Source organism: Rosa rugosa, chromosome 6 (genome assembly GCF_958449725.1).
Source record: "Rosa rugosa chromosome 6, drRosRugo1.1, whole genome shotgun sequence".
Classification (NCBI taxonomy): Eukaryota; Viridiplantae; Streptophyta; class Magnoliopsida; order Rosales; family Rosaceae; genus Rosa; species Rosa rugosa.
In genome coordinates this window covers 19,872,876-19,894,478 of record NC_084825.1, presented here as the reverse complement: position 1 = coordinate 19,894,478, position 21,603 = coordinate 19,872,876, and the positions used below count along the sequence as shown (strand labels likewise).

Below are 21,603 nucleotides of genomic sequence, written 5' to 3'. Positions count from 1 at the left end.
GTAGTTTTCAGTGAAAAGTTTCCAAATTGAGGCTTGATGTGGAGAGAGAAAGTGAGATTTGAGTGGGAGAGAGAGAAGTAGGCTGTGAAAACAAGAGGGGAGTGGTTTAGCGGCGAATTTCAGAGCTGATTGGGATCTGCTTGTGTTTGGGAGATGGCGTCGGCGATGATGGAGGCGAGGGCGGATCCCAACAGAGGGAGATGGCTTCAGAGAAGGTGAAGAAGTGATCGATCAGCTCCTATCCTCTTGCTTTTGCTCGATGTCCATCTCTGCACCGCCAAGCTAGGTCTTTGCTGGGTTTGGTTTCAATTTGGGGAGAGAAACATATGGGTTGTGGAGTTTGATCGGAATGAGATTGGTGGGTTGAGGAAGGAGAAAGTAGGCAAAATGAAAAGAAAAAAAAAGGAAAAAAAGAAATTAAAAAGGAACAAGAAAAGAAAGAAGAAAAAGCAAAAAAGAAATTAAAAAGGAAAAAAAAATAAAAAGGAACAAGAAAAAAAGAAGAAAAAGCAAAAAAGATATTAAAAAGAAAAAAGAAAAAAAGAAAAAATAAAAAAAAGGAGAAAAAGAAATTAAAAAGGAAAAAGAAATAACAGAGGGGTATATTGGACATTTCACCTAAGGTCAACTCCTAATTTGACGCGGGAGGGACCAATCAGACGGAAATTTTGACGTTAGGGACTTTTCAGATTAATTGAGAATGTCAGGGACTGAAACGAAAAAAGGATCATAGTACAGGGACTAAACATAATTTAATCCATTTAAAATCTCCAATTTACCCTCTTCCCAACTAATAAAAACAAAAAAAATTCTAAATTCATCAGAAGAGAGTAGTATGTCAAGCCCGCCAACAAGCAATCAAGCCAAAATTCATTGGCAAAGAAGAACTTTGGGAATTTAAAAATCAAAGTATTAGCATCTAATAGAAATTCAAAAGGTTTTTGCTAGTTTCCTCTATGCAGCAGTATCTATCTTGAAAAGTTGTAGATGTTGTTGTCTTATTGATCAAGTTGAAACTTAAAAACTCTTTATATTACAGTACGTACAAGAACAAACATCTAATGTTCAGTCATCATGTCATATTGGAATAGTTTCGAATAAACAAAAGGCATGCACTAGGACTTGAGCATTGAAAGAATTTTAGATCAAAGAACCAAAACAAAAGTACTGAATTGGAAGGAATTCATTTAGTGGTAGAGCCATATGACCAGTTGGGTCAATGTTGAGAGGTGAGTGACGCCAAAATAACTTAATTGCAGGACAATCCATATACTAGTGTTTCCCACTTTCCACACTATTAGAACAGAAAGCACACTCCAAGTCTGGGAGCTGTACCTTAGTCGCCAAGGCAGCTCTTGTGGGTAATATTCCCTTCACCAGACGCCATGCATGATGGGTGTGTATTAATTAGAAAAGAGGGATGTATATGCATAACTACTAATAACTGCAAGTGCACTCTGCATCTTCTTCCTCTTCCATCATTTCTTCTTCCTTTCTGTATTCTTTTCTGCTGGTTTTCTCTCTTTCTCTGATCTTGGAGACAATCCAGATCAGATATCCAATCTAAGTTTAGTTTCATTGTTATTGATTCATTTTTCTAACTGATAATCAATCATATATATCAACCTCGGCAAAAGAACTGATAATGGGAACAGACATCAGCAATCAAAGAGCATATAACGTTCACTGCACTGTGAAGAATAAATTGTGGCTTTAATACGATGCATGGATACGTGAAATTGCCTTCGTATCCCGTACCGATACTGGATACGGGTGCGATACAGCCGGATACACGTACCCGTCGAATCCTATTTTGGATACGCCGTATCTACATTGGATACGTAATTTTGTAAATAAATTGAATAGGAGGGGTTAATACTGACATTTTACACTAAAAAAAAACAAGAAAAGAAAAGAAAAGAAAAGAAATCGAGACCTAATTTCAGCAGCAGCCGCGTCATCTTCTCTCGTCGTTCTTCCTCTTCTCTTCGATTCGAGAACATAAAGCTTTCGTCGTTTTCTTAGATCAAGCTCTGTTTCTGTTTCTGTTTCGCCGCCGCATGCTGCTTCTGTAAGTAGAAAACTCAATTTATCTAGTGAACTGGGTTCGACGGAAGATGTGCCCAGCTACTATATTCACTTGCTGCTCTTATGTTTCTGAGAAATTTTGCTCTGTTGTGTGTAGCCTGAATCACTGATTCCAGAAATCAGCATTCCAAAGTCTAAAGTCTAAAGTAAGTAGATAAAAAGCAGGAGACATGAAGCTGGATGTGGATGTGTTGAGATACCTCACTAAAGAGGATTTCAGGGTTTTAACCGCTGTCGAAATGGGAATGCGAAATGTAAATGTCCCTCTTATCTTACTTATTTTTAAGTGTTCTTAGCCCTGTGTTGAATCTTTAAACCCTTCCTTTTCTTTCAGCATGAAATCGTACCCGCTGAACTGGTGGAGCGTATAGCTGCTCTCAAGTATGTTTCTTGATTTCAGCTTTCTTCTTGAATTTCAAAGTGTCCACCTTTTCTCTAACTCTTACCAAATCGTTTTATATGTAGGCATGGTGGCACTTACAAAGTTATGAAAAATCTGCTCAAGCATAAGCTCTTGCACCACGACGCCTCTAAATGTAAATTTAATATTCTCATTCTAAGTATAAAGTATTATTGTTTTGATATTTTCTCATTTTCCTTGGTCATTGTGTGCCTCCAGATGATGGGTTTCGGCTAACGTACCTCGGTTATGATTTTCTTGCAATTAAGACTTTGGTCAACCGTGGAGTCTTTTCAGCCGTTGGTCGCCAACTCGGTGTTGGAAAAGAGTCTGGTACTTTTTTCTTTCCTTCTTTCTTATTATATGCAACAGATGCTGGTTTTGAGGTTCCGGTACTCATAGCATTTCTTTTCTTCAAGATATTTTTGAGGTGGCCACCGAAGATGGTACGGTGATGGCAATGAAATTGCACAGGCTTGGTAGAACTTCTTTCAGGGCTGTCAAGTCTAAGCGTGATTACTTAAAACATCGTAGCAGTTTCAATTGGCTATACTTGTCCCGTCTTGCTGCACTCAGAGAATTTTCTTTTATGAAGGTTCTTTATGTACTATCTTACGTCATTTTTAGTTTTGTTTGTTGGTCCAATTCTGTGTATATTGTGTTGATTTTGACTTTACGCTGTTGCTCTGCTTGAGCAGGCTTTAGAAGAGCATGGTTTTCCTGTTCCAAATGCAGTAGATTGTAACAGGCATTGTGTGATTATGTCACTAGTACCAGGCTACCCCCTGTAAGCTTCTTCTTTATAAAATAGGAATGCCATATTACTGATTGTACTCGGCAGATCTAATGTTTTTCTAGTACGTTTCCTTTGGAGCTAGCTTGCTTAAGAAAAAGAAAACAAAGAAAATATTGATCATGCTCCTTCGTGGATCTATGGAGCTTATCTTCTGTTCAATATAGTGTGCAGGTGAAGCAATTGGAAAATCCTGAGACAGTTTTCAATACTATCATTGGGCTCGTTGTTCGTCTGGCAGAGCATGGTTTGATTCATTGTGACTTCAATGAATTTAACATTATGGTATGCATTTTGAGGCAGTGGCATTTTATGTTTGCACCCTTTAGGTTGCGTTGACCTCTATATTCTTGCATCTTAAAAAATAAAAAATACATAATCTTCTGATTGTTAAAACATGGGTCCTGCCTTTTGGCTCTCACTTGGCAGCGATACATGTGATAATGAATTAATATACATGGATCAAAAGGCCTGCTTGACTTACCATTATTCAGCACATTGGCAAACTTGTAATAATTTATGAATTTCTCTTCTGTTAGATTGATGATGACGAGAAGGTCACCATGATTGATTTTCCCCAAATGGTCTCTGTATCCCATCGTAATGCACAAATGTAAGAAGCTGTTTCTTAATAAATGCCAGTCATGTTCTTGCACTTCTTATTGTAAGTTATGATCGTTGACTCTTAGCATGATTTGTATTCCTGGCCAAAACATTTGTGCTCATCATATATCATATCTCATTCAATGAAGTTTCATATTTCAGGTACTTTGATCGTGATGTGGAATGTGTCTTTAAGTTTTTCAGCAAGAGGTCAGTGATCTTTTTGTAGCAAGATGCAGTTGCCTTTAGCATTCTGAATGTTTAAATCATTGTGATGGATAATAAGAACCAAAAATCATTGTTAGCTGAATGGGAGTAATAGTTGTGAATTTATGATGGGGTAACAATTCATGTTAAAGACTTAAATTGACCTTTCTGGTTGTTATTTTTTTCTTCTTACCGGCTTTCAAGATCATGGGTATAGGTGGTTGTGGCTTACTTATTCATAGATGTCTATAACGTTGAGTTTCAATTGTGATGGTTAGGGAAGAAAAATAATGTTTGGGTTAGTGGATCAGCCTAGTTTATTATGATTCTTAATTTATTTGTCTTCTTTTCAGATTCAACATGTCTTTCCATGAATGCACAGCTGATATTGATGGAACAGCGGTGGACACAGATGATAGTGGCAGGCCTTCGTTTACTTCAATAGCGAAAGATACTGGTTTTCTAGACAAGGAACTTTCTGCTAGTGGGTTTACTAGGAAGGATCAGGAAGAAATTGCTAAGGTATTGTGTTGAATGAAGCATTGTACAGATTTTTATGTGAACTGAGCTTTATCGCACATAGAATGCTATAGGCTGTTGGATATTCTTTCAAACTCTCATGCGGCTCAAAAGGAAACCAATATTTATTTACTTTCGCATGTTATTCCAATCTTTTGGAAAATCATCTGATGGGATATTTACTGTTATGTGGGTTTTCTTGTTTGGCCAAATTATAGACATCTGTGACTAATGATGTTCAATATCACATCATTACATGCAGTTTATTGAAGGAGGGATCAGGCAGGATTCTAGTTCTGATGATGAAGATACTGAAGATGACGAGCACATCTCTGTGTTAAATGAAGCAAACACAATGGGTGTTGATTCACTGCATGTGGCAGATCAGGTACATCTTTCTCTTTTTATTTTTATTTTTTAATAAACTCTTTTACATTCTGTTGATGTCCAGAAGAAAATTAAATCCGAGTCACAAGTTGAGGTCTCAAGTAACTACCTTATGTATAGAATGAAGATTAGCGAAATCATAACTGTTTGTATTTGCAGAGTGAACTAGAAATTTCTTGTACTTATTGCTTATATAATATTTTAACAAAATGTATAATTAAACTGTCAGGTAACTAATTCAGGAAAGAGGGTTCTTTTTTGGGTGCTAGTTTGCATCATCCAATATATGTTTGCACTTATTCTTCTTTTGTAATTGGATCAGACGTTACAGCATGATGAGCAAGTTGAACCAGAGGGCAATGTAAGAACATGTGAAGCAGGTCCCAGCAGTGAACCCGAAAATGAAGATGGGAGTAACGAGGTAGATCTTGAATTTATTTTTCTTCCTACAAAGACTTGGAACTTAGCATTTATGTAGGACTTGGAGTGTGCTGTCAATTGTGGCATGTTACATTCAGGGTTTTTGTCGTAGCAATTGTAATCCCAAGATGAGCAAACAAGTTTGAGTAGATCCCAAATGTGGAATGGTGTGTAATAATTGCGATTTTATCCTTTGTTCAACTTCCTTCCCTTACAGTCTTTTTTTTTATTTTCACAGGAGGGAGATAATGAGACAGTTAATAATGACAATGATGCTGAGCTGGAAAAACGCTTGAACAAGGTGAGGCGACGTGCTGTAACAGCAGCCCGTGGAGGACGAAAAACTTTTGCATCCAGAAATACCTACAAAGACAAGGGTGGTAAATCCTCTAACAGTTCCAAAATCCAGAGACAATTAAGTAGCTGGTAGAATATGTAAAGTGCCACCACAAAATCCAAGATGCCCACACAACTAAAGTGTAGAAGATATCAACTAGAGTTGCATACCAAATGGAGGTTGCACGCAGAGCACGGACCTTCTGCTTGCGCCATATGTATGACAATCTTTTTCTTATAGTGATGATCATGAGATGCATAAGTTTCCATCAGTGTAACTTTTGTAGTCCTTGGCAAACAGGGGAGAATAGGTATTTTAAAAGGGATAAAAGTAACTAATATAGAGGATGGTTCTTAATCAGTTGCCTTGGCGTTTGTTTTTCTTAATCAGTGGCAGACATTTGTACTCATTTTTTAATTGATTTTATAAGTTGTCAGTTGAATTTTTAACTTCTTGAGCACTGTGCCTGTATGATCCGCTTGTGTCGTGAACTTGGCCAGATGGTCGGGCTCCATATTCATCTTTCAGGCAGTAAAGATTTCAAAGATCGACAAAGAAAGTTTCGAGGAGGCATTGTTAATGGTTTTCTGTAGCCTCCCCAAACCTAGCTTAACCCTGACTCAGTTTCCAACCTCCTTCGTCACTTGTGCTCCATGGGCTTAAATGAATCTCATGGATCCTATTCTTGATAGTGTAATATACTCAAAGCAGTTCATCTAGTAATATGCTTAATAAGAGACTCCAGTCATAAGGTTAATCTTTTGCTGCATATATTGTCATGTCAGCTATCATTCTTCATTTGATGCTGAGACCTCACACTTTAGCATTGGGATGTCATCTGCAATCTTCGCATGTTTCCCAATTAGCTTAACACCTAATTATTATCAGTTGAAAATTAATGCTAGCTCAACATTAATGAGCTTCATTGGGAAAATTGGTGCAGGAGGACTATTAACTGATGCAAATGGAACTTTGGCTGAAGGGCTTTGGTATGAATATTGTAGCTGGTAATGCTACTGAGGCAGCTCTTTTGGGGATTATATATCGTCTGTTGACTGTGTTGGAGACTGGTTCTAGCTAAATTGTGGTAAAAGCGACTGTGCCACCAGTCGCCACTGCAAGATGTTTAGTTAGAAACCCGGCCAATTCCTCTTTTCAGCTTACTTGATAGTTGAACAGCTTATTGTGAGTTGTGTGCGTGAATTGAAGGTTTTGTTGCCAGTGACTTCCAGCCCAAGTCATGGAGTTTTGACTATATTACTAGTTACTACCCTGCTATCCTCTCTAGTTCCAAGCATTTGGCAAGAGATTTATGCCATAAATGTTTCACAGTGGTGCTACGATTGAAAGGTTCACTGTTAATACTGGCATGCACTTGTTGAGGCTGAGACATGGGGGGTAACTCTCTTAACTGACAATGACTGCTAATCTGATCAATATTGACAAGTGATTCCGAGAACCTGGTTCACCATTGGAATTGTAAACAGGTTCTGCAAGAAGACCTGGAAGTGCTCCAATTCACGCAGCTGGAATGGATCCATCTTTCCGGATGAGTGGCTGATATGTTACTGGCTTACTCGGTGGTTTTTCCTAGTTCCAGTTGGAATCCAATACGATTTGATCATGGATTTGTCCAAATTTAGCTGTAATGATCTCAAAGAGCAGAGCTCCATTAGAGTAAATCTTTCCCGGAAGATCCCGAGTTCAAGTTGTTGTCTACATTTAGTCTTGTAAAAAAGCCATGATACATGAGGTATTAATATGCTGGCTTGCCAACTTCAGTATCCTTGTAGGAAGCAGAATATATATGGTTGCACATTGTATTTAAGTGCTTTTATAATTCATTTAACGAAATGTAGTGCTTTTGTTACTTCGAGATCTCAGTAGATTCAGTGGCATAACTCAGTTAAAGAGGATGAGCCAGAGAGATATGATACAATCTAAACGCATGAAATCATTCTTATGGTCAAAAGAGAGCCAACATTTGAAAACCATAATAAGGTTTAAGGTTTATGGTGTAAACTGTGTCTACTATCTAGTTTCTCCTAGATGTTGCATCAATCATTTCATATTAACATTACGCTTGGATTCTGTCATGTAGTATGGGCGAACACTACTGTGAAGCGGTTGTAGCAACCTTGATGAAGACATCCTCCAAAGTAGTGTCAGTGAGACCCCAAGCGAACACTGTGAATTGCCGCTTTGCAGCCTCCACAGCTTGGAAGACATGGGCGATAGTGACCTCATTTTTGGGCAGCTCAAACTTCTGTGTCCCTGAGAGTCGGTATACCTTGTTGGCGTTGGGTGAGATCGTCCGAACCATCTTCTCCACTTCTTCCTCATGATCCCCACTTGTGGTCATTGTGAAGATATACGATCCTCCATATCTAGCCTTCAGCTGCGGTGAGTGAAGGATGGTGGGGAAATGAGTTTAGATCAGAAGACGTAAAAGATTCTACTGTATTGTAGTTAAAAATAAAATATCAGAGATAAACTTATCGAGTATGATTTACCTCTTTCGGATTTCCAATACACTGCAATCTGCCATCTACAAAAATTCCTAGTCGATCACAGAGAACCTCTGCCTCTTCCATGGAATGTGCTGAACATCATATGCAAACAAGCTTGCTTTATTAGTGAAATTAACTTATACAGGCAATATCATTCATTGACAATTCATACAGTGACAAATAATAAGATTGGGAGAGGAGGACAGAACTGGTTAAGAGGATTGCTCGGTCCTGTTTCGCCGCCTTTACAACATTCCATAGATGGTTTCTTGAAGCTGGATCTAGTCCAGTACTAGGCTCATCCATGTAAACAACCTGCGTACAAAATTTCAGAGTATAATTATTGCAACAAGTAGCATGTATCTGGTTTTCTAGGAGAACAATGACTAACATCTACATGGCCAGAGATCAGAGTAGTCAAACTTAAGAGATAGAGCAGCAACTTAAGACATACCTTCGGATCCCCTATGAGTGAAATTGCAACGCTAAGCCTTCTCTTCATACCTCCACTATACTTCCCAGCCTGTTTGTCTGCAACTCCACCATAGAACAGATTCACACTCTTCAAAGACTCTTCCACAGCCTGATCAGCAAACAGAATCGGGTAAACAAATTAGGCTTAAGATGTAACAGTTTACAATGACAATATATCTCTATGTAAGAATCGAGTTAGAATGTACATGATGACTTACTTCTATTAAGGCAGAACCTTTGAGATTCTTAAGTCTGCCATAAAACAGCAAATGCTCTCTCCCAGTCAGGCTCTCCCATAGTAAGCTAAAAAATATCCGAAAAGCATGAAATTCATTTCAAATAATGAAAAGAACCCAAAAAAAAAAGAAAAAATATTAATTGATTGCAGTATCTTGGCTGGCTTACTCGTGCTGTGGACAAACACCCATGCTGGTATATATTTCATCCATCTGAGTCCAAATGTCCATACCATGAACATATGCCGCACCAGAGCTTGGTTTTGTCAGACCAATCATCTGCATGTCGACAGAAAACAGAGGTTAAATGCAATTAACTGATTAAACTAGATAGCTGTAACTAGTCGTTAAATAATTTAAGATTTAGAGAGTTCAGTTATTCCATGAATAACTGATATAGTACTTTACCATGCTAATAAAAGAGGTCTTCCCTGCACCATTGGGACCAAGCATGCCAAAGCATTCCCCTCGTGGCAAAGCAAGAGATAACCCTTTCACTGCAAACTTCTCAGGGTTTCCATCTCTTCCTGGATACACCTTTTTCAGGTCATGGCAGATGATCGCGTGACTTGTACTATCTTGATCCAATAGCAAACTCTCAACCTTCTCCATCTGCAAATAAATTGAGCAATTGTAAGGGGAATGCAATGTATAGCTATGCAACTATTCATTTTGATTCATATGAGTGACAACAAAATTCAGATAAGTAACATTTACCTCTTGAGTAACATCAGGTTTGTCCATCTGAATAGAAACTGTAGATCCCTGCCATTGTGCACTAGGCGTCCCACTCCCAAGAGACGAGGAATGTTCTTTATTCTTTCCAAAGCAGCTTTGCAAGAAAAATAGAGGACTTTTTCCACTTACAGATGATGTAAGTTTATCCAAGTTATATGCAACAAAAATCAGCACAAACCACTCCACAAACATGACAATAAAGACTTCTCTCATCCCACTCTTGCTGTGTCTCAAATTTCCCCATCGCATCCCAACAGTACTTGCTTCAGGGGTGAATTCTGCAAACTCATATAACCCACGATACAGAGACAAGCCAGGATACAACTCAAGAACAATGATCCAGTATCCTACATACGCACAAGAATATGTAAAAAAATAAAAAATAAAAAAAGAGCATTGAAGAAAAGCAGATTAAGTGACAAAATATGTCATTTTCACCAACGGGTATTTCCACTTACTAGGGAATGATGGATCTTCTATAAAGGCTTGAAAAAGTTCTGAACCAAAAAGCCCGGTTGCAAAGACCAATATGTAACCTATAACTGTAATCATCCAAGCAATCATGTCAATGTAAAAGATAGCCTACTTACATATTAGGAAATGCACTGAATCAATATACAAAGATATGGACATGATGATCAAACCTGAACAAGCCTTAACGTTGGAGAACAATGCAGCTGCTAGAAAAGCCATCGCTATTTGCAAATTCATATATAAGAAGTAGAAAACAAACTGGATGGTGTAGTCATGTAGTCTGAAAATTTTTAACCCTGTAACAAGTCATCATCAACTAATTATTTAATTAAATGTACACAAGTTAAGTGAAGCTAGACTAGCGAGAACACCAGTACATACATACCGATAAGTGAGCCAGATATAACAAGACATAGCATGTACACTACAGATACTGTAAGAAAATAGGCATAGGAAATCATCCAATAGGGTCCATCACCAAGTCCATGCATTTTCATCATGATTCTGAGTTTTTGTTGTTTTTCGTACACCAGCGACTTCATCACAACCTTCAAGTCAAATTGGGAAGCTTAATAAGAAATTAAGGGAAACTCTACTTGATAGCATAAGTAGTTGTAAGCTTGTAGCTAATTAATATATATGGAAAAGCAGTGAATGCTCTCACAGGGAAGAGCAGTAAGATAACCCATGTAAAGAAGAGTGGACCAATCATAGAGGCAATATCTGGCATCTGGAATGGGGTTTCCTGCTTGGGCATTTCTTTGACAAAATCAAGCAGCATATTTGTTCCAAAACCTTTCAAGAACCGTAGGTAGGCACTGGAGGCCTGTGAATAATTGAAATAAAATTTACAAATAAGTACGAAAATAGATTACTAATTCCTAGCAGAACAGGGAAGTTAAACACAAAAACCAAAAAAGCCAAACGATGCGCTTGTGTGTGTGTGTAACTGTGTATACCAGATTCACTGCACGTGGAAGCCGCAACAATTTAGAATCACTCCCAGCCCCGCTCAGCACCTCGCCAACATCATCATCTCCAGATTTCAAGCTTGAATTGTACCATACGCTCACATTGAAATTATTCTTATCTGAGTTGGAGAAATCATAGGCTGCATTGCAAGAAAACACACTATGAGTGTCAGTAGTACTTTTGCCCCTAAATGATACTATCACATATTGATATATTCATCACATCAAACAATTAGTAAGTAGAATGTTAGCAGTACCTCCAAGTACTTCATTAATCTTCCCCTCTGAATTCCCATTTCTGTAACCTCTATATAGCTCATTGTTTACTTCGGTAGAAGTATTGCGCCACAAAGGCAAACCTTCAACACATTCAACAACTAGATTTGATCGAAGACAGCATAGTTAGGTAAAGAAAATTGTTTAGCATAATGTACTGCACACAACGAAGCTGAAGAACTACTGTGTTTATCATTTTATGTAGTCACGTACATATTTTTGGTTGCAAACTTGCTTCTCGAACTGGAAGATAGAATGAAGAATTTGGTGAGCAGTGGCGCTGCACATTATAGATGGTCACAACATCCTTAGACCAGTCATAGTCATGAAACATGTTCTCTTGAGGTGAGGAATCCGAACCCTTAACATTTATAAACATATTGCAACACAAATCAATGATCCAACATTTACCAACTACAGTATGTAATCAAAATGAGAAATATTGGCAAATAATCACCATGACATTATGCGCTATATATTCCATGCCATCACCAGCGGATTTCGGCGGGGGAGAATTCAACAACATATTTCCAGCCAGAGCTGTGTAACAAATGCACATCAGAAAACCACTAATGAGGCAATTAACAACCAAACACAAAATAATCAATTAAAACATGTAATTATTTTGGTACGTACTTTCTCCTAAAGACTGATTATTCCCAGTAAGAAGTAGTGTTACCGGGCAGGAGGAGTAGCCTCTTTCATCATGCCTACTCCGGCATGACTCATCCGGCAAGTCAGATGGAAGAGAGTTACTTCTTACTGCACGGTAATCTCGAGATGGTAACTGCAACAATGGAGCCCATTCTTGAGGCTGAGGTATGGGACAAGATAAAGTTAGATCAAATTGGTCTGAAGATCCACAATCGGGTTTTGATAATTGTTTGTTCACATTCTTCTGCAGACTTTGGAGGGCAGCCAAACTGAGGATGAAGAAAAAGGGTATTAAAATCAGCATGATATTGGAGCGGATGTTTCTTTTCTGCAAATGAACACAAACATATTATGATCATATATCATCAAGATAAAATAATGAAGCAACAGATTTAGATCATTGAACAGTGAAGGAAAATTGCTCCTCTCAATTTCATGTTTAGCCATTAAATTAAGCGGAGGAGCAAGAGATGTGCAAAGAGTTTAAGACAAAAGTATTAGACGAATTGTTTCAGAGAAATTTAAGACAAGTGGACAAGCAAGCAAAAGAAGCTGGCTTGCGAGCTTCTTCATCAACACCCCCAACTATATATAAAAGAAAATTCCTTCGTTGCCACTCCAATCTTCTAATGCTAGCGCAATTGAACAGAAGGATAAAAGGAAAGAAAGACCTGATATGTTAAGCTCTTTTTGAGCAAGGCATTGGACTGAGTCCAGAAGCTCGCAGAGGAACGCTCCGGCGCCATTGATGTCCAAAACAAGACTACTCCTCTATCTTGACACCAAAGAAGTTTAAATTTAGAGTCTGTCACACTACACAAGATATTCAACACAAAGTTCAAATTATAATACGAAAAGAACTATAAGAACAAAGACAATAAATCAAACTGGTACCTGAAATAATTTGAAGAACCCTCTTGTATGAATGAGCAATATATATATACTGTATCCAAATCACTTAAATGTGTGCTCCTCGTCTTCTGTGCTAGACTGCTATTGTGAATTCTTGCTTCTACCGTTTCTAATGCGCTGGTAAATGACTGTAACTGCTGAATGTTTGAGCTACCCAAACTACCCTTTACGCATTAAAGTTGTTCTTGCTTAGTTTCAGAGGGAATAATATCTACTAAAAGAATCAAGCAATTAATACAAATTTCCTTTTTTTGTTTAAGGCTAAAATATTTTTTCCCTTATAATCTTATATACCTTTGCTTGTAAAAATTTTTTTTCGTAATAATTAAAGATGGATCTTATCACATCCGTGATGAGAAGGAAGGAGGTGGTTATTAGCTAGATACATGTATTGACAGCTGAAGAAACTTCATCTTCATCATATCAAATAACCTAACTAAAATCAGAAGATGAAGAGGTTGAACCGAGTTTCTAACCCTTATATATGTGTGTTATTGTATCTATAATTGGTCGATATTGGTCCTAGTTTTGTATCCTATAAGAGAGTTTGCCATCTCGTCCTGAATCCAAAAGAGTAAATGTACGTGTACTATTACAACGATATATATTGAAATAAGAGATTATATCATTCCAGCTCCAGGGTTTCAATTAATCCAATCTCTTCTAACCATGCACACCAGAAAAATTAGATTACTAGCTACCCTTAGATCACAATTCTATACTCGTGTTTTCGGTTTTCACAAATTGCCCCTTAAACTTATAATTTCACGTGACACCCTATTTCAAGAACTTAATTAGATCATGTAGTTTCTTAGTTATGTTAGCACAACTTTTTTTTGGTCTGAAATTCATCTATTGATAGCCAAGAGGCAAAAAGCATACAACCAAATACACAGAACAACAAAAGGTTCAAAAAAAAAAGTTTCAATGTCTATGACAAAAGAAGGCAAGACACAATAGGTATAAATACTAGTACTAAGGCATTACCAAAAAATAAATAAATACTAGTACTAAGGAGGACCAGGAAGACCATCACTAGTGAGAACCAATTGCATGGAGGTTGGAGGACCATTAGTCCAATACAAAGTGCACAACCTCACTTTGGCTAGCTTGGCCGCTGCATCAGCTGCACGGTTAGCTTCTCTTGAGATCCAAGACCAAGAAACGTGATGGAACTCATTTTTCAATCGATGAAATTCTCAAAGCAAAGGATGGATTCTCCAATTGCCTCGCTCAATCTTCATATTAAGAGCATTAATTACCTCTTGGCTGTCACATTCCACATGAAAGTTCAAAAGATGAAGCCTTGATGCCTCGGTAAGTCCTTGTACAACAGCAACAGCTTCAGCTTCAATGGAGGAGTTATTAAAGAGATTTGGTAGTGTGAATAATATGTAATAACTTCAATACATTCAGAATGGCGTGTTGGAGAGGAAAGATTCCACATTGAAAAAGTGACAAATAAAATATAACTTATAAGTGGGTGGATCACACCCAATTGAACCGAGGCCTTTTGTGATTAAAACCCAACACCTATCGGGTGGTTAAGTTGGGACAGTATCGGTACAATGGTGGGCCACGGGCCACGCTTGTCACTGTTTAACATGGTATCAGAGCGGGTCTCTCTCCAATTACGTCTCCAATTGTCATGGGCCCGAAATTGGGTTCCTTATATTGCAATCGGAAAATTCCGATTGGATTGTTACCAAGTGTCCGATTTGAGACTTGTGGGAATTGGATTGTTAATTAATTTCACGTGCCAACCTAGAGTTAGGTTGCACGTGAGGGGGCGTGTTGGAGAGGAAAGATTCCACATTGAAAAAGTGACAAATAAAATATAACTTATAAGTGGGTGGATCACACCCAATTGAACCGAGGCCTTTTGTGATTAAAACCCAACACCTATCGGGTGGTTAAGTTGGGACAGTATCGGTACAATGGTGGGCCACGGGCCACGCTTGTCACTGTTTAACAGTTATAATAGCCAAATAAACTGCAACCCAACAGAAGTGCCCCCTGAGCGTTTCTTATGACGACTCCGACACCAGAATATATATAGATTTGAGGCATCCCATGCTCCATCCTAGCACAACTAGAAATCTCTTTTTTTTTTCTTTCCTTTTTTGTTTTTTTTTTTAATAAACTAGAAATCTCTTTAACATTGCATGTGAATGTGTCATTACAGTCTTACTCAGATGGTCAGTTTATTCTATACTTCATACCCTTTATATGTTTCGTCCCCATCGCTTTACACACAGTCAATCACATAATCGAACAACCCTAGACTTATTGAAATATAAGGGTTTAGACCATTAATCTGGGATGTATCTTTTCCCTGAATTCAGGGAGAAACTTAATTTCAATTTCCTCATGTAATAAACACTGAAACCATTATTTTAGCAGACAAACAAAATAAAAATGCCTAAAATAAGGGCAATATTAAGGCGATAAGTAAGTACTCCACTATCTTGCATGCAAAGTTTATCCAAATTATCAATCAACTAGCACTGATTCTATAATTTCCCTTATAATCTGACTGAAGTTAACAAATCAAAGGACGTAATTTGTGCTCTATTACTCCTAACTCATATTATCTACAAATCATTCCGATAAATAGATTAGAAAAGGGGGTCTTCACCCTCTACTATAAATTGTTGGTTAACAATAAAGCTAGCTGAAAAGTCAAAGAATTGAAACATGAGAGCCATGGATTCTAGGGTTTTGGTGTTGATGAGCATGCTTGTTCTTGCTTTGGCTAAAGAATATCCATACGGGCTTGAATATCCAGTATTCGATGATGAGTTTCAGAATAATGTCAATAACCAGTTTCAGTTTAACTATGATATTCCCACAACCCCATTCCCAAAATCTCCCCCTCCTTCTCCACTTATCATTTCTCCCTCGGCTTCCTCTCCCTCTCCTATGACGTCTCCTCCGATTCCTAGTAGCTCCCCCTCACCCATCATTTCTCCCTTGACTTCCTCTCCCTCTCCTATGACGTCTCCTTCGATTCCTAGCAGCTCCCCCTCACCCTCACCCTCCGCCTCACAACAGAACTCCTGCCGACGACCAAAACTACAAAGTGGTATCATGCAATGTAGTAAAAAATGTGTTAATGCATGTTCACCCTCCAAAAGCATTCTTCCTCCTCTTGTTGCCCCTCCTATATTGTACCCTTCTTGCCTCACCGGCTGTGTTTCTCATTGCACTCGGGCCACTCAACTTCCGGAGACACCCCTTGTCCCCACTACTAAGGTTGTTGATGGTTGCACTCGTTACTGTGCCACCTCCATTGTTGCCAAATTCATCGCCGCTAAGCCTGGTATGGGATATCCACCGCATTTCGATGCTCTTAATTCCTTCCTTTTGATTCTTTACTACGTCATTTCATTTTTTTTTATGTATTTGAATAAAGTTAATTAACAATATTGCAATGTCTTTTTGTATGTAGATGAACGACCACATCGCGTTAATGTTCAAGACGACGTGCCTAAGTGCTTTGAGATCTGCTTTTACAAGAAGATGTATAATTAATTAATTAACATTTGTACCCGGTACCAGTGTTGTCTTTTATGATCAGTATATTATATGATTTTATTTGGTTTCCTGGACAAATAAAGCTTTAAATTTTTGTTCATTTCCTTTTCATCTTCATTTTCTTGTACCAAAGTTCCAAAATTGGTTGGAAATTGTCCATGACCATATCTAGAAAAATGGTCAATCTGATTATATATGCAACAACCATTAAGTCTTTATTTTTCAATCAAAAGATCCTGATTTGAGTTTGACTCGAGAATCACTTGTTTATTCAATATTGCGTTCAAATTTTAATCACTCTAATCTCTCCAATTACATAAAGTTCAAAAAGGTCTTATTAAGGCCTCATTATGGTCACGATGAGTCATGTCCAACAAATCATTTAGTATTCTTCCTTTAAATAACAAATTTAATTTAATTTAAACTTTCTAATATTGAAGTCCATTCATAAATGCATTCTTATTTTCACAAATCCGCTTTAATTATTCACCACCAAATTAAGCAAAAGCGTGTTTTTTTTTTCAAAAGGAAAGAATTACCAGAAAGAAAACCCTATTACGGAAAGGGCAAGTTCGTCAATCCATCGCTCAAACGTCACACACAAACAAACCCAGATTCAATTTAGTAATTTCACACAGCTCCCCGGGAACCAAACGCTCAAAACCGCGCCTTCTTGTAAAAACAGAGGAGTGTACGTAAAAGACCTTCTTCTTCATAAGTCCATCCCTCACTGACTCACAAAAACACCAAATTCTTGTTTCTCAAATTCCGAAACACTCATGACTTCACTGCGTACCGGATCAAAACGCCGTGCTATGATATCGTGTGGAGCGGAGATCAGAGCCCTAGGATTCGGAGCGTTGTCGATGCCATCATGGCTAATAATCCCGGAAGGCCAATCCCGGCGACAAAGGTATCACAGAATTAGGATTATGTGCTTATTTTGTTTAAACTTTATTTATGAAAAAGACTGGAATTTTTTTACTAGCTAGCTACATAATTAAGCAGTGTCACAGGGTAGTCAATTTGGTCTTTGTGTGAGATATAGACAGATGCATGTAATATTTTTTCAATTTCAGGCTTAAATATTGCTCTTGTTCAGAAATTTGGAGTGTACTGATTGTTTCAGGCTTTCCTTCTGAGATCCCTGAAACTCAAAGACATATGAGGAAGTCGGAATGTCAAGAATCATGTGATAACATTAATTGTGGCTTTGGTTTGTATAGGTTAAATCGTTTAGAACCCCGGCTGAAGTAGATGAATGGCTGTATAAGAATCCTTTGTATTGCGCAGGAGCTTTGCATTTTGTGGAAAGAAATGCCACTGTGATTAGCTATGGCCTGCAGACTAATTCTACTTCTGTTGAAAAACAAGGGAAAACTGAGGATCCCACATTCAAATTTCAAATTCCACTTCAGATTGCTGCGGAGCGTGAGATTGGAGGTATTATGTTTTGTTTCTCACAGTTCTGTGTTCTTTAAAGAAAGTCATACTTGCATGTTACCAGTTGAATTTTAGCACTCATATGACGCTTTGTTCAGATTCAAAATTTAGCTGGGTTGTTGCATTCAAGGAATTTGCACACCCTGCAATGGAGAGGCCTTCTGCAATGGATAACATAGGACCAAGGTTTTTTTTCGCAGCTGCCATGTTTGGTTTTGTCTTTCAAATGACTTCTTTGATCACAGAGAAAGAACTTAAGCTGCGACAGGTAATCACTTTAAGTTGATGAATGATTTTTTTCACCCACGGTTAAGTGAATTTAAGTGCTCTATTCGTTTTGCATTGCAGGCAATGATAATGATGGGTCTTTATGATAGTGCATACTGGTTCTCATGGCTTGCATGGGAGGGAATTATTACACTACTCTCAGCTCTTTTCACAGTACTCTTTGGAATGATATTTCGGTTTAATTTTTTCTTAAACAACAGCTTTGCAGTCTTATTCCTTGTTTTCTATCTTTTCCAACTCAATATGGTAAGGCTATTTCTTGCTATTAGTTGTTACTTTCCTTTCACATATGCTTAGTTAGTTTGGCTGATTTTGTCCTTTGGATAGCCTTGTCTTTACATAATAAGTTTCTGACATATATTCACCATTTCCATAAATTGATGACGATTGACAGATTGGTTTTGCCTTTATGTTATCGGCCGGCCTTCATAAAAAAGTCATCTTCAACCACAACTGTCGGTTTCTCCATTTTTATCATTGGCTTTTTAATCCAGGCAAGATGTCTAAAGTTCAAGATTTTCTTAAAGTCTTTGTTATGAGTTTAGTTCTATAACAGGATCAATTTTCCATTGCAGCTGGCTACATCAAACAACTATCCATACAATAAAAGCATTTCTAGGACTAAGTGAAACTTGTGGTCTCTATTTCCACCTAAACTTCTTTCCCAGGCTCTATATATACTCAGTGAGGCGACATCCACTCCTAAAAAGACTGGCATTAGCTGGAGTAGAAGGACAAACTGCGGACCAGGGGATGAAAATTGTGTTATAACAATTGTATGTAAACACATTAGTTTTCATAACCAAACCATTACGTATACATTTCTTTGATTTCTAATATGTTCATTTAAACTTTGATAGAATGACATTTATATATGGCTGGTGGCTACATTCTTCCTCTGGTTCGTATTGGCTATATACTTCGATAATATCATCCCAAATGTATCTGGTGTGAGAAAATCAGTTTTTTACTTTCTGAAGCCAGGATACTGGACAGGGAAAAGTGGAAACAAAGTGGAAGGTAAAAATACTGAAATTCAGTTTGTGATCAACTTTCCCTTGTGGGTGGTACTTGTGACACGATGCTTTGTTCCTCTCTTTGGTTAGAGCGTGGCATTTGTAGTTGCATAGGTTCACTTCCACCACTGGAGCATATTACTCCAGACGATGAAGATGTCCTTGAAGAGGAGAACATTGTTAAAGAGCAAACTAAGGAAGGCACAGTTGGTCCAAACCTTGCAGTTCAGATACGTGGCCTTGTAAAAACATATCCTGGCAAAAGACATGGTTGCTGCTGTAGCAAGAGGACGTCACCATACCATGCTCTCAAGGTAAATAACATTTTTGACTCAAATCTTTAAGAGAATGTTGATCTTTTTATGAACCTATGGTTCATGTCGAGGAAATCTTGTGATATAGTCTAATTACATTTTTTATTCAATGCATCTTCCTTTAGCTTTTTGTACTTGGACTATGATATCCTTTAGCAGAATGTTATGATTGATGCGACAGTCTCTATCACATATATATCTATGAGCGAATTTTGTTGCATACTTAAGTTTCATGCATTCTACCCTGTTTTTTCATTTTCAGTATATGATGCAGATGCACTGCATATGTTTCACTAACTATTTTTTTGTATATGAATGATGAATGATGTGATTGTCATCCATCACATAGCTGCTTAGGCAAATACCTGCTTTAAGTCAAAATTAATGCTGATGCAATTTATATGTTTCAGTAACTATATTTACCTTTGAACAATGTTCAGGGGTTATGGGTCAACTTTGCAAAGGATCAGTTATTTTGTCTACTTGGACCCAATGGAGCTGGGAAAACCACAGCAATAAATTGTTTAACCGGCATCACACCAGTGACTGGAGGAGATGGTAATAGTATCATTTTTTTTTTTCAAATTCATTAATTGGAAATTTCTGGAATGATGTTAGTATTGAAATGATAAAATAGTAATCTGCCTTGTTAACAGCGTTGATCTATGGAAATTCTCCCCGAAGCTCTGTCGGCATGGCAAACATTCGAAAAATGATAGGAGTTTGTCCACAGGTATCCTTCTCTCTCTCTCTCTCTCAAAACAAATACATATTTTATATGCTTTTATATAAACCTATAGTTCATAGTTTTTACTGTGTTGCAACTTAACTCGGTAAAAAATTTGGGGTAACTTAACTTTGCCCGCTTGTTGTCTCTATTCATAGTTTGATATTCTTTGGGATGCATTGTCTGGGCAAGAGCATCTTCACATATTCGCTAGTATCAAAGGCCTTCCTCCAGCATCAATAAAATTGGTATGTGCTACTCTTTTTCCCTTGAAAAAGTATAAATGTTGGTCGTTATAATCACTTATTTTCGTTCAATGCTCATCTGCATGCTTTGAGAAAGAATGACTGCTGGTCTGGTATAAGTTGAGTAATGCTCCTCAAATGTAGGCTACTATGAAGTCACTGGAAGAGGTGAAACTGACTGATGCAGCCAAAATGAGAGCTGGTAGTTACAGTGGAGGAATGAAGCGTCGCTTGAGTGTTGCAATAGCCCTTATTGGTGATCCGAAGTTAGTTATCCTAGATGAACCGGTAAGGACATTGCAACTTTTCCCTTTAGTTGTTCTTCTACTTGTTTTGTTTACGCAACTAGGTTTATGATCTGCAGACAACTGGTATGGATCCAATATCTATGTTGAGACCGAAATTTTCACAAACCCAAAATAAAAAAGTGGTTCGATGCAAAAGTGAGAATCCAATAGCTTTCAAGTTGGTTAGCTTGATTATCTCCAAAGCATGATAATGTATAGGTTTGTTGTGACCAAAGAAAGAAGAGTTCTAGTTGTCTTCAAATGCATAACAGAAACTCTATCTTCAAAATAAATTTAAAAAAAGAGAAGAAGAAAGCAACATAACAAATCATGCATGCATCACGTGGATTGGTACTCAATGCATCAGAATTCAAATTTAGAATCTTGGATAATCTTCCCATCTTGCAAATTCAAGACCGAGTCAATGTTGATATCTATACAAAGTTTGAATGACCAAAAGACATCAGAAACTTTCAACGTGGAAGATAGAAGGTGGTTGCTACTATAATCGTTTCAATTCAAATTGACAAAGGCTATCATAACCTCAATTTGAATTGAATTGATGGCTATCTTAATCAAGTTTATCCAGTTGCCTATAAAAAGGCACGTCTTCTACAGCAAACGAGGGGGGAAAGACTGGAGAGCAGCAAAACAAAAAGAGAGGGCAGAGAGGCAACGAAAGAAGAAAAAGAGAGAGAGAGAGAGCAGAGGGGAAAAAACGCAGGAGCAGAGAAAGAAGAGGAAGGG

The 21,603-nt window shown here is 37.7% G+C and overlaps 2 protein-coding genes and 1 pseudogene across 2 annotated transcripts; 2 read left to right on the top strand and 1 right to left on the bottom strand.

Annotated features, from left to right (window-relative positions):
* Nucleotides 1-1,929: 1,929 nt before the first annotated feature.
* On the top strand, nucleotides 1,930-6,118 carry LOC133715605 (serine/threonine-protein kinase rio2-like). Its single transcript, XM_062142151.1, has 14 exons — nucleotides 1,930-2,071; nucleotides 2,186-2,342; nucleotides 2,423-2,469; nucleotides 2,554-2,624; nucleotides 2,708-2,821; nucleotides 2,908-3,083; nucleotides 3,187-3,275; nucleotides 3,449-3,566; nucleotides 3,821-3,894; nucleotides 4,047-4,094; nucleotides 4,445-4,613; nucleotides 4,873-4,998; nucleotides 5,320-5,418; nucleotides 5,656-6,118. Exons 2-14 carry the CDS (start codon nucleotides 2,259-2,261, stop codon nucleotides 5,845-5,847), a joined length of 1,407 nt encoding a protein of 468 aa, XP_061998135.1. The 5' UTR covers nucleotides 1,930-2,071; nucleotides 2,186-2,258; the 3' UTR covers nucleotides 5,848-6,118.
* A 1,643-nt stretch (nucleotides 6,119-7,761) lies between these two features.
* On the bottom strand, nucleotides 7,762-12,869 carry LOC133715604 (ABC transporter A family member 10-like). The gene is made up of 18 exons (XM_062142150.1): nucleotides 12,759-12,869; nucleotides 12,070-12,415; nucleotides 11,891-11,973; nucleotides 11,647-11,794; nucleotides 11,415-11,534; nucleotides 11,146-11,297; nucleotides 10,851-11,012; nucleotides 10,572-10,734; nucleotides 10,357-10,482; nucleotides 10,171-10,254; nucleotides 9,692-10,059; nucleotides 9,383-9,586; nucleotides 9,144-9,253; nucleotides 8,957-9,041; nucleotides 8,719-8,847; nucleotides 8,474-8,579; nucleotides 8,268-8,356; nucleotides 7,762-8,152 (listed from the first exon to the last, which is right to left on the bottom strand). The coding sequence occupies exons 1-18, from the start codon at nucleotides 12,831-12,833 to the stop codon at nucleotides 7,868-7,870; spliced, it is 2,835 nt and encodes a 944-aa protein (XP_061998134.1). The 5' UTR covers nucleotides 12,834-12,869; the 3' UTR covers nucleotides 7,762-7,867.
* A 2,836-nt stretch (nucleotides 12,870-15,705) lies between these two features.
* LOC133716351 (ABC transporter A family member 2-like) lies at nucleotides 15,706-20,938 on the top strand (annotated as a pseudogene).
* The last annotated feature ends 665 nt before the right edge of the window (nucleotides 20,939-21,603 follow it).

What these genes read in the sequence shown, in the direction of transcription:
- LOC133715605 (XM_062142151.1), top strand. Translation starts at nt 2,259, where the DNA reads ATGAAGCTGGATGTGGATGTGTTGAGATACCTCACTAAAGAGGATTTC. An exon ending in ATCAGGAAGAAATTGCTAAG is followed by an intron (nt 4,614 to 4,872) that starts GTATTGTGTTGA and finishes CATTACATGCAG; the next exon opens with TTTATTGAAGGAGGGATCAG. An exon ending in ATGAAGATGGGAGTAACGAG is followed by an intron (nt 5,419 to 5,655) that starts GTAGATCTTGAA and finishes TTATTTTCACAG; the next exon opens with GAGGGAGATAATGAGACAGT.
- LOC133715604 (XM_062142150.1), bottom strand. Translation starts at nt 12,833, where the DNA reads ATGGCGCCGGAGCGTTCCTCTGCGAGCTTCTGGACTCAGTCCAATGCC. An exon ending in AAAAGAGCTTAACATATCAG is followed by an intron (nt 12,416 to 12,758) that starts GTCTTTCTTTCC and finishes GTTCATTTGCAG; the next exon opens with AAAAGAAACATCCGCTCCAA. An exon ending in GATTAATGAAGTACTTGGAG is followed by an intron (nt 11,298 to 11,414) that starts GTACTGCTAACA and finishes CTTGCAATGCAG; the next exon opens with CCTATGATTTCTCCAACTCA.